The sequence below is a fragment of the Alligator mississippiensis genome, chromosome 12, assembly GCF_030867095.1.
Source record: "Alligator mississippiensis isolate rAllMis1 chromosome 12, rAllMis1, whole genome shotgun sequence".
NCBI classification, from domain to species: Eukaryota; Metazoa; Chordata; order Crocodylia; family Alligatoridae; genus Alligator; species Alligator mississippiensis.
The window spans coordinates 22,242,556-22,260,009 of NC_081835.1; the positions used below are offsets into that span (position 1 = coordinate 22,242,556).

Below are 17,454 nucleotides of genomic sequence, written 5' to 3' on the forward strand. Positions count from 1 at the left end.
AGAAAGGAAGAAGGTGATTTTCCTTCAAGCTCAACTCTTTAATGTTTTTCTTAAGCAATGCTTGCCTTTAGCACAGCTTTAATTTTTTACTTTAACTTTCCTGACATCATCTTTTTATTGTAATCATTTTTCTTTCTTTTGATAAATTCAGACTATGAAGGTGATTGCTTTCATTTTCTCCGTCAGTTAGGCTTTTATGTGATAGGCAAAGGGTGCCTAGCCAAATTCTCGAACCAACTAGACAAACATATTGAAACTTGTGGCAAGAAGAAGGGTATATATGTGTTAAGGTGTATATGTAGAGTCTGTAGTCTGAAGAATTGCCTTTTGGATTTCATTTTAAAGAAATCACTTTCATATGTCAAACAGAAACAGCGTGTGATCAGAAACAAATATTTCCACCAAACTTGTGATGCAATGTTACATCTGTGAAATATTTTAGTGCATCAATCTTGAGGATATGGCTGAACATGACAAACTTGTTGGGTTTTTTTAAAAGGATGTTTTTGACTACCATTCTATCCAGCTCTTGATTTCCCTCATCCCAAATGTCCTATGGGATTAGACTGAAATTAGAAGATGGAAAGGGTGCCTCTAGCAGTCTAGTGCTCACCCTTATACAATTTAAATTTTCTTATGAAATACAAATTTTTAAAACTGAAGGTTGTGAAGAAAAACTTAATGTAAATCAGGTGTTCTCTCCTTCAGTCTGCAGGACTGTCCAAAACAATAGCTTTGAGAGATGTTACTGCCCATGACATAACTGTTCCATGACATAAAAGCCCTTAAAGTCATCTGATGACCAGAGTTGCAGCATAGAAGTTTGCAAAGAATATTTGTGATATCATCCAGTCTTATGGTTCTCAACCAGTTTTTTTGTACTAGGTCCCATTTGTAAACATCAATGGCCAGTCCCATCCCAGTGCCCCTCACTCCCAACCCACTGCCCCCTACCCCCAGGCCCCAGCTCCCTAGTGGGTGGGGCAGGGGTTTGTGTGTGGGGGTAATGGGGGGTCCCAAGCAGCCCCTTGCAGGCAGGAACTCTGCCAGCCTGCAAGGGAAAAGGCACAGCTTCCTACATTTTTCTCCTTTAAAGGAAAATCCATTTTTAAAGTTTGTTGATCCATTTTTAAAGTTTCTTCATGACCCTTTGATAAATTTTTGTGACCCACTTTTGGGTTGCGACCCATGGGTTGAGAAATGCTGATCTAGTCCTAGGGTGCATTGCTTCATCTCTTTAAACTTCCCTGGAAAAGAACATAAGGAAACCCCTACCCCAGCACAGATCTGAGCCTCAGGTTCATTCTCCCTACCCAGCAGCATGCAGCATGGGAGAAATTCCCTCCCACCTCCAACCAACAATGTGAGCAAAGAGCAGGTGAGCAGAGATACCTCTGCCCTGGTGGACCACAGCCTGGGATTCCCTTGACTTCCCTCCACATGTGCAGTGAGCATGGTGGGGGTGGGGAGAGGAGGTGGGATTTTCCCACCCCTGCCCATGCTTGCTGCTGCCCAGGAGACCCCAGGCTGTCCCCCCGTCCCTTCATGTGTGGTGGAAAGTGTGTGTGTGCTGGGGATATCCCCACCACCCCAGACTGCTGCTGTCTGAGAGATCCTGGGGGGGTCTTAGAGAATGACTCCTTAGTAGAGGCATTGAATTCCATCATTGGTGCTGCTGACCACAGAGAGCTTTCCCAGCTGGTCAGCAGGAGTGGCACCGGCTGTTATGCCTTTTTTCCTTCTCCTGACATCCTGCCCTATGCAAGCGTAGTCATGCATATGACTTAATGTCTTTATCATGGAAGAAAAGCTATGCTGCAATTGGAACAATGTCTTGATCCACCATTAGATTCTGGGAATCAGTCTGGAAGGGAGTGAGATGTTTGGTTACACCTGCATGAAAGCTTCATTTTACATATACTGTATGTAGTTTATGTCTCCCTAACCTCCTTTCACCCTAGGTAAACTTCATTGGGAAAACTGAACTGGGGTCTGTTGTGAGCTGTGTGCCAGACTTTCATCTATTTAGCTATTCACTACAATAGAAGCAGCACCAAACACTCTTTAATGCCAAATACTTGGAGGTGTACAGTACCCATAAATCCCATTACCCAAAGGATATCATGGGTGCTCAGAGTCAGAACTTTAATTCTGCCCTAGACCCTGTAACTGTCATCTTCACTGCACAATGATGTCTGAATTTAAGTACAAGTTAGAAATGAAAATAATGGTTTAATCGATATCTTTGCTGTTGCAGATTGACCAACTGAAACAGGAACTTTCAAAGAAAGAATCAGAACTTCTTGCCTTACAAACTAAGCTTGAAACCCTTAGCAATCAGAATTCAGATTGCAAGCAACACATTGAAGTGCTTAAAGAGTCGCTTACTGCCAAAGAACAGAGAGCTGCCATACTTCAGACAGAGGTAAAGTATTTTTGCATCATACAATTCAATATAAATGTTTAGTTAATGGAGTGTGTCAGGGTTAAAATGATGTATATGCAGACGATACATCCAAGTCTTTGTTCACTTTGCTAAAAAACAGTGAAATAGCTTAAATCCGTGCCATGTGCTAATACATTCAACATATTTTCCTTTTTAGAGTGTGCCAAAATGTATCCTGTAGTTCTTGAAAAGCACCTAGGGATGAATTTTTAAAGGTATTTAGGTGCCTAATTCCCATTGATTTCAGTGGGAAATAGGCAGTAAATAGCTTTGAGGTTCTGGGCTCTACTCACTTCATTTGTAGTCATGCCTATGTTAGGGTATCAGGATTAGAGCCAAGTATAGAATTCACAGCATCAAATGTATGCCTCAGTTCCTCAGATTTTCCTTTTCTTCGGTGCATTATTATATATGGCAATTCTTATTTTTTATTAATATTTTCACTCCTAATTTCAAGTCTTCCTCAGCTAGTTTGCTGAATCTTTATTCTGTTTGTTCAGACCTAATGCTCATTCATGTACTTCATATTATAGATTTTAAATCCACGCAGTGAAATCTACTACTTTATTTACTCAAATACAATATGAGTTTTTGCCCCCAATTAGCCTGGGGGGAAAAGCCCTTCACCTTACATTGATATACAAGGAAACTGCATTAAATATATGGTCTATCTTTGAACTGCTGCTAAAAGCAGAATGTGATGAGTAATGGAAACCAAATATGAAGTTGATTAATTTAGCCAGCACTGACCATGGCTGTTAAGTACTTGGCCCATATTGGGCAAACAGGCTGATGGGAACCTACCACAAGGGTCTGTTAGTGCAACCTACCCAAATAAGATATATCATAGTACCCATTGAGCACAGACCCCTTTAGCACTGGCTCATTTTCAAATCATGGTTAATCCACTACATTGCATACATTTTGACTTCCTCTTCACTCCTGCAGCTGAGCTGCACCTTTCTTTCTCATTTCCAATGATTTCTTTACCAGCCTTAAATTCCTGGCAAACATCACCAAACGGGGCCCCAAACAGTTCACCCAGAATCCCTCTGCCCCCTCTCATAGCCTGGCAGATATATGCTTAGTGTGGTCCCACCCTCCATGAGATGAAGCCAGACTAGGTTGCCCTATGCTTCATCTGCATATACATTTTTGAAGGATCCCAGGACTCGTGACAAGAACACCAAGTTTCAGTCATGAGTGGGGGCTAATTAGCACATGGACCCTTTGTGGGGGTTATCTGAAGTACACACACATACTGAGCAGTACTGACCATGACCTGAAATGCCATTGGCTCTTCTGGGGCCAGTGATCTATATAATAAATCATGAGTCTATTGGTTTTCAACTAATATGCATAGTTTATACTCTATATAAACCAGTGCCAAAGTGGTACTTAAAGGGTCTGTTTATGGAGTACCTGTGCTAAAACTTGCTGCAGTTTCAAAAAAGGTAAAATATATCAGTTCTGGATGAACTAAGTCTGTGGGTACTGTTTGCAAATGTTACTGCTATTTTTTTTCAAGGTAGTTTTTTTTCAAATTTGCTCTTCATTTTCATGTGCTCAGGGAGAGCAGGGTCTGACAGTAAGGAAGGTGGGAGAGTGCTGCAGGGGGAAGAAGTTGCGAGGGGTAGACAGCAAAGGGACTACCTGGCCCCCCAGATTGATTTTCCCTGCTCAGGTGTGGGTTTCAAGACACACCTCCAATGATTAGACTCTATGCCTGGAAATTATACCAAAATTATGTTTTCCATATAGAGAATCTAATTATTAAGGGGTCTTCTTATATTCAGGGTCATTTTATATTTGAGTAAATGTGGTAGGGTGTTCTGAAATGTTTTGGGCAGGGTTTCAGTATATTGATCTGATTTAAAATATGAGTAGAATGTTAATCATTGACGTGGGCCAGTATACTTGGATTTTTTATGAACAGCGTTTTAAGGACAGATCTTGAAAATGTGCAAGTTGCAGTACTTGATACTTAACTGCGGTACTTAACTGAGGTTTATATAGTTGACAATGTTTTCAAATGTGAAGGAATAAATCTTTCCAACATTAAAAGTTGGTTTCTCCAGGCTAATTTTACATGCTGTTTTTAAGTCGGTACACATTAAATGTAAATAGTGGTTAAAATTATTGCAATTATAACTTTTTATGTGTAATTTTTAATTAGCATACACATCAAAGAAACACAATTAGCACTTCAGTTAGACAATGGAAAGTATTTTATGGATAATGTTGCATTCAGAAAAGTATACTAGTTACATGTATTAGATTTGCATAAAGTGCTTTACAATTTAGTTCTATTTAAAGGAATTCTGTGAGGAAGGCAGAATCTGCTTTAGTCCATTATCTTCATGGTGAGGGAAGGAAGGTTGGTATTAACCATAGAGAAAAAAATAAATGTTCTAAGATTCTTGGCATTCTACAAGACGCCTGCTCCATCCTCTTATTCAGTCACAAATCTCCAGATTTCAGTTATATCTTTAGTGGTCCAATAGAACAACAGACAAAACATAAGTATAGAATTGTGATAACTGAGGAAGATAATAAAATGTAGTAGATCTTATCTTTAACTTTGGAGTAATATAGCTGATATGCCTTATCAAGTTAGGTATCATCTGCCATAGTTTTGGTGACAATGAATTTCCATTGGTTTTATATTATTTTGATTTCCTGATTCTTTATCAGTCTAACACACTCCAGTTTTTATTTTTGGCAGATAGACTTTTGGTGAAGTTGCATGTTATGCTTAGATCATACTAAGGGTACTCAAAGTGCAAGCACATTAAAACTTGTTAACTCATGCTAAGTACCTTCTAAGTGACTCAGTGATACCACTTCAGGAGTGGGTTAACTCTGGGCTGTACTACATAGCTCATGTTAGGGTAACTTCAGTCTGTTCCACAGAGAAAACAAGCAATTTGTAATCCTCCAGCATACACCATACCTAGTCCCTGTGTCCTGGGAAGGAATAGAGCCCAGGAACACCTATACATGTGCACAGTGCCTGCTCCAACACATTCTAATTAGAATGTATTAAAATTATGGGCCGACGAAAGGTAAAGCGCTGTTCGACCTGGTACTGGCAACCGGGGATGACCTAATCAGCAATCGAAGGGAAGCTGGGTGACAGTGACCACGGGCTGATCACCTTCACTCTCCACCGTAAAGCTGGCAAGCCACTCAGTAATGTAGAAGTCCTTGACTTCACGAAAACTGACTTTGACAAGCTAAGGAGGCTTGTCAGTGAGGCCTTTAAAGGGCCACAACCCAAAGGGGAGGGGAGCTCAGGATGAGTGGTTGCTCCTTAAGGGAGCAATCCTGGATGCGCAAGCAAAGTCTATCCTGTCTTGGAGGAAAGGCAGCAAAAGATCACAGCAGCCCCCTTGGCTCTCCAGGGAACTAGCGGACCTCTTGTATCTTAAAAGGAAGACCTACAAGGATGAAGGACTGAAACCACCACCAAGAAGGGATACTCTGTTCTGGTCTGGACCTGCAGAGAGCAAACCAGGAAAGCCAAGGTTGCGACTGTACTCCAACCAGCTACAAATATCAAGGACAATAAAAAGTCCTTTTTTAGATACGTAGGGAGCAGGAGGAAAAACAAGGGCAACACTGGACACCTGCTAAACCAGATGGGACAACTGATGACCGACGCCTAGGAAAAAGCAAATTTGCTAAATGGGTACTTTGCATCAGTTTTTCACCAGACCCATGGGATACCCCTGCCCACTGCAGGACAGGGATGCCTGGGTGAGGGAGATTCCTTACCCTCCATAAAAGCTGATCTTGTGAAGGAACACCTTGAGAGGCTGGATACCTTCAAGTCAGCTGGCCCTAACAGTTTACACCCCAGGGTACTCAAGGAGCTGGCTAGCATCATAGCTCAGCCTCTGGCATGGATCTGTGAGAACTCCTGGTGCTCTGGTGAAGTGCCTGAAGACTGGAAGAAGGCCAATATGGTGCCTATCTTCAAGAAAGGGAGGAAAGTGGATCTGGCAAACTACAGGTCCATCAGCCTGACCTCTATCCCGGGGAAGGTCTTGGAAAAGATTATCAAAGAGGCCATCCTTAACAGACTAGCTGAGGGCAATATCCTGAGAGATACCCAGCATGGGTTTGTTGCGGGTAGGTCTTGCTTGACAATCTCATTTCCTTTTATGACCAGGTGACCTATCACCTGGACAAGGGGGAAGAGATTGATGTCATATATCTTGATTTTAAAAAAGCCTTCAATCTGGTATTCCATGATCACCTCTTGGCAAAACTAGGTAACTGTGGCCTTGACCTCACCACAATCTGTTGGCTGGGGAATTGGCTTCGCGGTAGGACCCAGAGGGTGGTGGTTGATGGAAGTCAATTGTTGTGGTGCGCTGTGACCAGTGGGGTCCCTCAAGGCTCTGTCCTAGGGCTTATACTTTGTAACATCTTCATCAATGATGTAGACATTGGTGCCAGAAGTGGACTGGCCAAGTTCACTGATGACACCAAACTCTGGGGTAAAGCATCCACACCTGAGGACAGGAGGGTGATCCAGGCAGATCTTGACAGGCTCATGAAACGGGCGGATAAGAACCTGATGGTGTTTAACACCAAAAAATGCAAGGTTCTCCACCTTGGGAGTAAAAAACGTGCAGCATCCTTATAGGCTTGGCAGTGCTATGCTGGTTAGCACTACAGATGAAATGGACTTGGGGGTCATGATTGGCCACAAGATGAACATGAGCCTTCAATGAGATGCTGCAGCTAGTAAAGTGAGCAAAATGCTGGCTTGCATCCACAGGTGCTTCTCAAGCAAATCCCAGGACATCATTCTCCCGTTGTACTCAGCCTTGGTGAGGCCACAGCTGGAGTACTGTGTCCAGTTTTGGGCTCCACAATTCAAAAAGGATGTGGAGAAGCTTGAGAAAGTGCAGAGGAGAGCCACGTGCATGATCAGAGGTCAGGAAAACAGACCTTATGATGAGAGGCTGAGAGCCATCGGACTCTTCAGCCTGGAAAAGCGCAGGCTCAGGGGTGATCTGATGGCCACCTATAAGTTTATCAGGGGTGTTCCCCAGGATCTGGGGGAACATCTGTTCACCAGAGCACCCCAAGGGATGACAAGATTGAACCGTCACAAACTTCTCCACGATCGATTTAGGCTCGACCTAAGGAAGAACTTCTTTACTGTCTGAGCCCCCAAGGTTTGGAATAGACTGCCGGGTTCAAGCACCCACTCTGAACATCTTTAAGACACATTTGGATGTTTATGTTGCTGGGATCCTATGATCCCTGCTAACTTCCTGCCCCTGGGGCAGTGGGCTGGACTTGATGATCCTCCACGGTCTCTTCCAGCCTGAATGTCTATGAAATCTATGAAAACGTGTTGAAGCAGATTCTATTAATTCATGTGTATTCAGTGTCCCTGCACTTCAAAATGGTGGTGAGGGTACTTTAACTAGAGCTTGTCACATGAGCTTTAGTTAAAGTGTTCCCACCGCCATTTTGAAGTGCAGGATGCTGAATACATGAAACACTGCCAGAGATGTGTAAAGATGCCGTAGGTGTCCTGACTTCTAGCCACACCCATCCTCTCCAGCCCTCCAGTGGAAAGTTAGAGCTGTGCAAGCAAGAAGTGATATTAACCTTTAACATGAAACTGCTCAGAGCACATTCTAACTTTAACACCACTTAGCATTCCACAGATTAAGTATATTCTAAGTGTAGCATGTAACTTCATTCTCTGGAAAAAGGGTCTTACAGCTTCATCTGAGATTTAAGTGCTCTCTAGTGATAGGTTGCTGGAACTGGGCATTCCTCACAAGAATGCAGTTGCTTTACACTGTGCTTCCAGTCCCTTCTGGTCTTAATTGCTACAAGCAGAAGAACTGAAACTCAAGCCTTTTACAGGAAGCAATTTTAGCTAAAATTAATTGTACTCGTTTGTTCATTTGTAAGGGACTTCAACCAATTGCAGTATATACATTTATTGTTAAATTCACAGGGAAACCAAAGGAAAGAGTAGTGTTAGAATGACTGGAGAAGTCAATTGGTATGATGTAAGCTCTTCAAGGCAAATAATGTACCGTATTTTTTATTGTGGACCATGTATAATTGTAGTATTATGTTGATATTTTGATTCAGTAAATTGAGATAGATAACTTCAAATGGGAAAAGGATCTATTTAGGTGTAGGCTTAGTAAAGAATTGTTGAAGTATAACTCCTGCTAGACAGAAAGCATCACCTTCCGTTAGCGTTCATTAGCTAGTTCTAATTCACTTCTGTGTTTCTATGGATCAGAGAAGCTTGGTCTGTTTCTGAATGAAGCTAGGCTTAAATTTGGTGGATGCTACAGCAAATACACTCTCCACATAATTGTTCTTGGTCCCAGATGAAAAAGCCTTTGCCATAGGGGTTAGTTTCATCCATACAAACTGGACTTGAACTTATCAATGACTGAATCATTAGTTATTGTGTTTTCATATTATATCATATATCATTTTATATCATATCACTTTTTATGTGTGTCCATGTATCATACATAATACCATGTTATCTGTACCAAGACAACATTTAATTATATATACACATTCACTTTTTTCCTTCCGTCTGCTTTCCTGATACTGATTTAATTGCATCTAAAACTGGAACAAGAAGACACAGCCTTGCACAAAGAAATGTGTTGACATTTAGAACAGTTTTTGTCACACTTCAATAATTAAATGACCTCATAAATTGATGAGGCTTTGAAGCACAGCAAGCTACTTTATATGCCCCATAGAAAGCTAGGTGATTTTCATCTTTTGCTTTGAAGTGAAAAGTGTGGGCCTAATGATTTTATCAGATGGCATTGCAAAGTATTTCCTTTAGTTCATCTCTCTTTTTAAGACCTCTTTGCAAAAGGAAATGGGGAAAGTTGTTTAATGATGTTCACCTCTTGCAGGAAGCAATTTGAATTCAAATTAGATGTAATTGTCTGTTTGTGTGCAAGGGACTTTTGGCAACATGGCTGAACACCCTAAATTGATTTTTTGGGGAAGATGAGATGAAAATGAAAGCCTTTGTGTGTGTGTGTGTGTGAGAGAGATATTAATAGGAAATGTAGTCTTAATAAAGTCATACATACTTAAGCATACATTAGAAACAACACAAAGAAAATGATTTCCAGTGCAAAAAAAAGAAAAAAAATGCTACCTATGTCATATGACATTAAACGTATCAGTTACCTAAAATTTGATTACAAAATAATTTTGATATTATTGTAAATTTAAAATGGGGAATACTGGTTATTATTTCAAAATGTGTTTGCTCCCTCCAAGATTTGTGCAATTATCTTTTGTGTACTTGTTCAGCTGTGTGAAAAGACTTCTAAAAAAATTGTGTTCATTTTGAAAAATGTATATTCTTTTAAAATGTGTATATGGAGTTCTAGTTAAATAATGTCCATAAATCAGGCAACTCTTTAATTAATAATACTTGAATGCTTTATAGTTTCTCCAAGCTTTATTGCAGAGGCACATTTTTCCTTTAGAGCAGGCTATTATATATTTGTTCGACATACACAATCTCAGTTCTGCTGAAAAATGATCATCTTCACCTTTATACTGTAAGAAACAGACTTAATTTTCTGTTATATTACCTGGAAGTGTCTTTTGCGAATCTATTGATTTTGTAGATTGGACATATTATGAACACAGTAACAATAAACACATTTCTGTCAGACTCTCATTTTTAAATGGCTACAATGAAGAAGCATAAAATGTAGTATTATCCTATTAGAAAACCAGTAGTAATTTCTGATGCTGTCTGGTTCATGCTTCCCTTTTTTGGAAGCAGCGGTTCTCTTACTATTAAAAAAAAAGTATCTTGTGGTCTCAGATAATGAATATCTCTTACTTTTCCTGATTTGCACAGTCATTATGGTGTTTCCAGTTATGATTTGGGGTGTAAGGTTACGTTTTACTCTTAAAGCAGAGATTTGAATGTTTTTTGTATGAATAGTATGGTGTAATTCACACTTCCTTTTCACAGTACAGATGAGTACATTCAAGAGTAGGTTTTAGTAATTCAAGAGTTAAAATCATAAGAATGTTCTTAAAGAAATCAAATTATGTTAGTTTATTAGCCTTACTTGTGATTTTCTACCTCTTAACTTAGTTGAATTCTGTTCTTTTTATTTTTAAGCTTAGTTTTAGCTCTGAATTTCCTGGTTTTGTAAAGATCAATTTAAGATAATTACAGTAGCTTTGTAATGTTTTTACCCTTTCATTACTTTATGCCTTCCCTCAACCATAATTGTACCTTCACACAAATTTCTCTGGGTATATATTTCAGCCTAATTTTAATTTTTATATGTTTAAGTGCCAATATTGCATTATTCCTGGTTTCTCCAGTTTTTCCTTCACCATGCCAATATTAGAGTATTTAAATCACAAGTCAGTTTGGGCCCAGGCAGCACTTGGCTGCCTCTAGGGGAACACGGGGGCTAGGGACTACACATAAACCGGTTTAAGTGATCAGAAACTAGTTTAAACCTGTAATAGAACATAAGTTCAGTGCACATAAACCAGTTTCAAAATGGCTGAAGCTGGTTTAAGATAAACCTGGTTGAATATAATATTAGACTTAACTGATTTGGGTCAAACCGGTTTATGCAGTGTTTGTCTCAGACCCCTTCCTGGTTTAAATTAAACCAGAGTCCCTTAGCATCCTTAGCTTTGCAGCCTTGGGCTGGGCTGGCCTCGGCTGGGCTGCCTGCTCCAGAGAACCCCTCTGCTCCCTAGCCAGAACTCTGGCAGAGACTGCCTGGGTCTGCCACAGCAAGGTCTGCCCCGCCCCCCCCCCCTCACTGCTCAAGCAGGGATCCCCTTCTCCCTCCCTCCCATCTCCCACAGCATGGACCCCAGCTCCACAGACCCTAGCTGGTATGTGGTATGCTATCTAATGCTGAGAGGTGTCTGTGTATGTGTGTCTCTCCAATTTCATTGGGACAGGGCAAAGGCAGACAGGACAGTGCCCGCTTAGGGCTTTTTGGAGCTAATCAACAGGTCAGCTGGTAATGTCCCTCTGTTCCTTCCTTGGAAAAAGCTGTTTAAGAAGAGCTTGAACTAATGAGAGAGGCTTTTGTTTTCTTGATGGGATGCTAAACACTGTGTTATCAACTCCCTGCAGGCTCCCTCACCTGTCAGGTTTGCTGCAGACAGTATGAAGAAGCAGTGAGAGGGAGATTAAGACAAAGTGGGGTGGGGCATGCAGTGCATGTATCTGTTGATGATACTGAGTTTTTCAGAGTGCTAGCCTGGGACTGGGGGCTGGCAACACTCCCACCCCTTGAGCAATGAGCGGGGAAAAGTCTGGGACTGTGCAGCCAGAATGGGGGTTTAAATCTCACCCTAATCAGAGCTTCCTGCCGGGGCCTGGCCATGGCCCCCCTCAGCTCAGCACTGGAAGGGAAGAGAGGGCAGGCTACTTTAGTGCCCCTGGCTTCTAGCCTGAGCCAGTGCAGGCATGTGCCTGCATTTCCTCAGTCCAGAGGGAATGTCTGTACACTCGCAAATTAGTTCAACCTAGGCAGGTTAGACTAACCTGCAAAGATCGAATCAATTCAGGCGCAGGCTTTTTGAATGTCTGTCCCTAGCCAGGGAATTGTTCTGCCTATATAGGGATTGCTTTACTCTCTTGAGCATACAGCTATAACCATGTAGGCCACTGTGTGTGTTGAGTGGGGACAGAACTGCATCTCCTCCCTACCTACCCCTCTTTGGAAATGTTTCCTGAAAGGTTTAGGAGCTTCATAGTTGGGACACGATATCATAGGCACCTCAGAATAAGGCCTTCTTCTTGCATCTTGTAAAGTATATAGGAGCCCTTTCTCAATTCCATTTCACTTGATAAGGTGTTCATGGGCTCAGGCAGGGGCAAAGAAAATCTCTCACATTGGGTTGTTTTCTAATGTTAAGGTGGATTACTGCTTGCATCTGTCTATGTTAGTCTTATGAGGTTATCAGGGACAGTGGAAGGGAATCCTGAGAACCTCTTGCCACATTATCTTTGCCTTCTACTAAATAACAGGACTTTGAAGACTATCTCGGGGATCTGTTCATAGGTCTCATTTGCCTTTTTTCTGTTAGTCATATAGTTGGGAGAAGAATTGAGCCTTCCTCAAAGATTGTCTGGCATTGCACCCTCAAATCAGTTGCCTTGTCTCTCTGCACCCTCTATCTAAGCAGCTCATATTTTGAGGTAACTAAGCCAATTTTGCCCTAATACATTTTACTGCTTGACCCTTTGGCTTGTAAATTAATCTCTCATGTACTGCTACCTTTGGCATGAATAAGACTTCTTGGATAATTTTCTACATAGAAAGAAAATTACTAAGCACGTTTAACAAGACAAAGCCTATCAGCTTCCTTTTGGAAGGTTACATTTAGGGGATTTTTTTTGTTTAGAAGTCACATTTGTCACTTTCTAATTATGATTCCATTTAGTGTAAAGAGGGGTTGGAAAGTTACTCGTGTCTGATGATCTAAGTTTAAACAGACCGTTCTACTACTTGCCTTCACTTTTGCCTAAGAATATAGGTCTAAGATGATAAACTTTCCTTCTTTGTTTTCTTTACATATGCATTTTAAAATAAATTTAATGGTTTTGAAAGAAGCCAGATGGGTGGAAATCTAGGCAAACTACCTCCTGGTGCATTCCTCTTGTCATTTCTCATCACTGCAGGAAAATGAACTCACTAAGGCTGCGTCCTCACAAGCAGGGGCATGCAGTTGCCATGGGGAAAAAAAACAGCGGCACAAATTTGTGCTGCTGCTTTTTGTCCTAGTGCACATCCCTGCACGTAGAGTTAGCATGGGGGAAAATGCTCTCAGTTGATTAGGAGAGGTTGGGGCCAGCACCTGGGCTGGCAGCAGCAGCCTTACCTGGGGGCTTCTTGGCTCCTCAATTGCAGCAATCTGGGTATGCAGAGCCTGGGTGGCAGTTGGAGTGTGGTTCTGGCTGGCTAGGCTCTGGTTTTGGGTGGCATACTCTGCTGGCATATGTGCCTCCACACTTTTTTCCCCACATGCATTTCTTTGATACCGGGATTTCCCGGTATCTAAATATGGCTCTGCACTCCAAAAATGTAGCATGGAGAACCAAATCATGTGTGTGGAGTGTGTTTTGTGGCACCTCAAAATGCATGTGTGCGCTCATGTGGACACGGCCTAAAGGGCTACTGAAATTTGGTTATCAGTTGGCAATCTTTCCCTTCTCACTGAATTCATACTAATCTTTGTGGGTGCCTATACACAATCATAGAGGCTGCTGCAATGTGCTGTAATTACAGTGCGTTGGATTAATTGAGTCTGCTGGAGCGTGGTAATTATCATGCTCTTACCAGCCTTCATGTCTCATGTATCAGCATCCCTATGCTTTGAACTGACGGCAAGTCACTTTAAAGCTTGTTTGATGAGCTTTTTTAAAAATGCTTCATCACCATTTTGAAGCACAGGGATGCTGATACACAAAACACTCTGGGCACTTTAATTACAGCAGTTGTTGCAGCCACTCTACTTAAAGTCCAGGCCCCCCCCCCCCCCCCCCTTCGCCACCACACACACACACACACACACACTCCTGGAGCACATGTATAGATGCCCTGTGATGTCAGCAACTGTCTTCTGGCTAAAAGTAAAAAATCAAAGGTCCGTGGCTAGTGTTTGTTAAGATTTGCAAGCCTTCCAGTTTAAAGTAGTAATAAAGCAGAGGTGATGGAGTTGGAGGTAAAGAGCAGTCACTGGAATAAGTCTGCACTTACTCAGACTGGAATAAGACTGCAGTCACTGGAATAAGACTGCAGTTACATATGGCTAATCTGGACACATTTTTCATTGGTTTTGAAAAGTATTGTGGTGATGTGGTAAAAATAGAACCTAAATGAAAGGAAGATGGTAGTTTGAACTTATTTGGGGCAGGCATTCCATGTAGAGTGGACAGAATGGCAGAAGGTGCTGAGCATTTGTAAGCAGAAGGAACAAGCTGATTGCATTTTTATTTTATGGATAGGAATGTATATTTGTGATGGGACACAGGAAGTTGTAGGTCAGATAAATAAGTGGAAAGAGACTTATTCAGGACCTTGAAGAAAAGTCTGAGAAGCTTTGATCTGTCTGTGCAAGGGAAACCATTGGAGAGAAAAGGATGGTTAGGGCACTGGACTGAGACTTAGAAAACTTGAGTTCAGTTCCTCAACTTTCATAGGCTTCTCTTTGTCCTAGTTCCTCATATGTTACATGGGGACAGCACTTGCTGCAAAAGTGTGTTGTATGGATTAATTATTTTTGTAAGGTGTTTGCAACTGAATATTGTAATGTTATTGCAATCAAGTATTTGGACAGTGATCTAATGAAGATGATGATGTGGTCTATGTGATGGATTTTCCATCTCTTAACATCTTCAAATCAAGATGTTGCTTTTTTTGGTAGATAAACATGAATTGTTGGGTTTATTACAGGAGTAAGTGGATGAAATTCAATCGTCCTATATTCTATAGGAGGTCAGGGTAGGGGTTTAATGGTCCCTTATGGCTTTAAAATCTGTCAATTTAAGGCAATAATATCTGTCATTATCCATCTGAGCTGCATTTCACTGAGTTATAGGAAAGGGTTGGTAGGTAATTATCATCAATTGTGGGGAAATCAGTCATGTACTATTTTATACTTGGTTTGGGAGAACCTTAAAGCAGTCTTCAGGTATGTTTCAACTAGCAACAGAGTAAAGCTTCTTGGATAGTTTAATGTAATCAAACATAGGCTACGTCACCAGTTGATTCAGAATAATTTAGAATTTATGATTCAGAATTTATTTACGTACTGTTCAAGCTGCAGTAATTCACAAATCCTTGTGCCCAGGAATGTCATGATTAGAAATATAAATTTCTACAGAAGTGACCTGCAATGTCCTTATGCAGTTGTACTGTCGACCTCATGTAGTCGAGTGGTACTTTTCCACGCTAATAATAGAAATAGAATCTTAGGCAAAGAGCGCTGTGAATCCCTGTATTTTGCAGTATGGATACCTTGAAGGAACAGAAGTGACATTTGTGCATCTGTATGGTTCTTTGTTGAACTGTTGCATTTGGTAATGGGTTAGGAGCTAAATTTGGAATGGCTTTAATTTCAAGTATCAAAGGAAATCATAGAAGCCCAATTATTGATCTTTGTTGTAGTAATGACAATCCTTAATAAAAGAAAGATTTGAAAGCTTTTTTAACACAGCCAAAGTATTTCTCAGAAGATGATTTGGAGAACAGAAATACAGCCCCTGCAACTTCAAGGTAGGAGTGGGGCTTTTTATCTGGACAGATGGGTAAAAGGATAGTGGTTCCTTTAAGGGACACCCACTTCTAAAGATGGAAAAAAACTGTGGGAAGAGATTGCCTAGGATGGTGATCAAGGCACTGGGGCTCAGGTAAACCATTAGCCCCTTATGGAGAGTGGTTATACATATAGTCTTTTTAGCCTGCTTCCCTTCTCATGCTTGGATTAGTAGGCACCAAGCTATTTACTCCTGCTTCCTTATGGCAGGTATCTAGTTTTGCAGAGGGCCTCATTCTCTGATGTAGACTTAGTGGATGATAATTATTTGAAGAAGTTGGGGAACGCAGTTGGAGCTCTTAATGCCTAGTAGAGCAGGGAGACGCTTCCTTTTCTGCAGTCTCTTAACTTTTACATAATGGGAGGGCAGTGAGGTCCCAGCAATGAAGCTGGGCAACAGCTGTGGAGGCTTGGGGGCTCATGGAAGACCTCTGCCAGATTGAAATGATTAAGCACAAAATCCTGACCTGCACTGCAAAAGTTATTGCTGGTAGTGCCAGGTGAATAAAGTTAATAATGCTGTGGTCAAATTAAATCACTTGCCTTTCTTTCTGCATATCCATTCAGAATCTTTTCTTCACAAAACAAGTACATTAGCATTGCAGACTTCCATATACTCACCTGATAACATGCATCTAAGCAGGACCAGAAGATCCCACCTCTGTGAGTGAAGGGTAACCATCAATGTCCACTTCAGATTTTGATTTTAGTTAGATGTTTGTACTTGCATTGACAACTTCCTGCCTCAATAGGATTTGCTAATCACCTTCTTGTAATAAAATCAGTTCAAATACTTTTCTGCGTAAATCCCCTAATAAAATAAATCCTCAATAGGATTTGCAGTTACTTCATAAGAAGCCCTTTCTTATTATATTGCTTAATAACAGTACTCTGCAGGCTGTCCCCAGGTTTCTTTTTAAGACAGTGGCTGCATATTATGTAACAGGATGTGATTCCATTTGATACTCCTCTACCCCCCTTACACATTTCTAACATACCAGGTACAATAGAATATAGGGCTTAAAATTAAGCTTTTGGCATCTACTGCTGATTCTTATAGTTCAGGTATCCCATGAGATTCATTAGTTTTCTACTTTCTTTGTTGATTAATTCTATTGATTTTGGCCATACATGAAAAGTCAAGATCTCTGGTATCATTTCCAGCCTTTAATGATTCATGATGACTCAGTAGAAATCTGTACAGAAAAATTTCTTCCTTTAATTAATATAGTTTTCCTTTGAGCTCACTCTTGTACACTTTGTATGGTTCAGTGACTAGCAGTGAAGTGTACGCTAAGATAAAATGCCGCTTTGCTTAATCCCAGAAGGATGGTGAATAGTAAGAATTATGACTGACTTTAAAGTGTTTGTTTATACAGATAGTTGATTTATGTATTTTTGTTGTAGGGGATCATCATGAGTAAGAGAACAGCTGATTATTTTTACTGAGTGTAGTTAATTTTCCTTGAACAATAGTAATTAGACCACATTTTAGACACATTTGGAGTTAGTAATAGATTGTGAGAACTTTTTAAAGCATAAGAATAAGTCAGTTCACTGTAAATCTAAACGTGCTTTTTTGCTGGCTGTTTCTGTTGTCTCTAGTAACATCAATAGTTTATTATTTTTATAAGTTTAGTTGATTTAAAAGAACTATT

General features: G+C 40.8%; 1 protein-coding gene across 5 annotated transcripts in view; it reads left to right on the forward strand.

The window, feature by feature from the left end:
* ERC2 (ELKS/RAB6-interacting/CAST family member 2) overlaps positions 1 to 17,454 on the forward strand; it is a 1,022,300-nt gene that overhangs the window by 303,698 nt on the left and 701,148 nt on the right. For all 5 annotated transcript variants that reach the window (XR_009455862.1, XM_059715377.1, XM_059715380.1 and 2 more), the window contains exon 6: positions 2,258 to 2,425. Coding sequence is in view for 4 of the 5 variants with exons in the window: in XM_059715377.1 (XP_059571360.1) it covers positions 2,258 to 2,425 (168 nt within the window). In the remaining variant the exon portion in view is untranslated. The remainder of the gene's footprint in view (positions 1 to 2,257; positions 2,426 to 17,454) is intronic.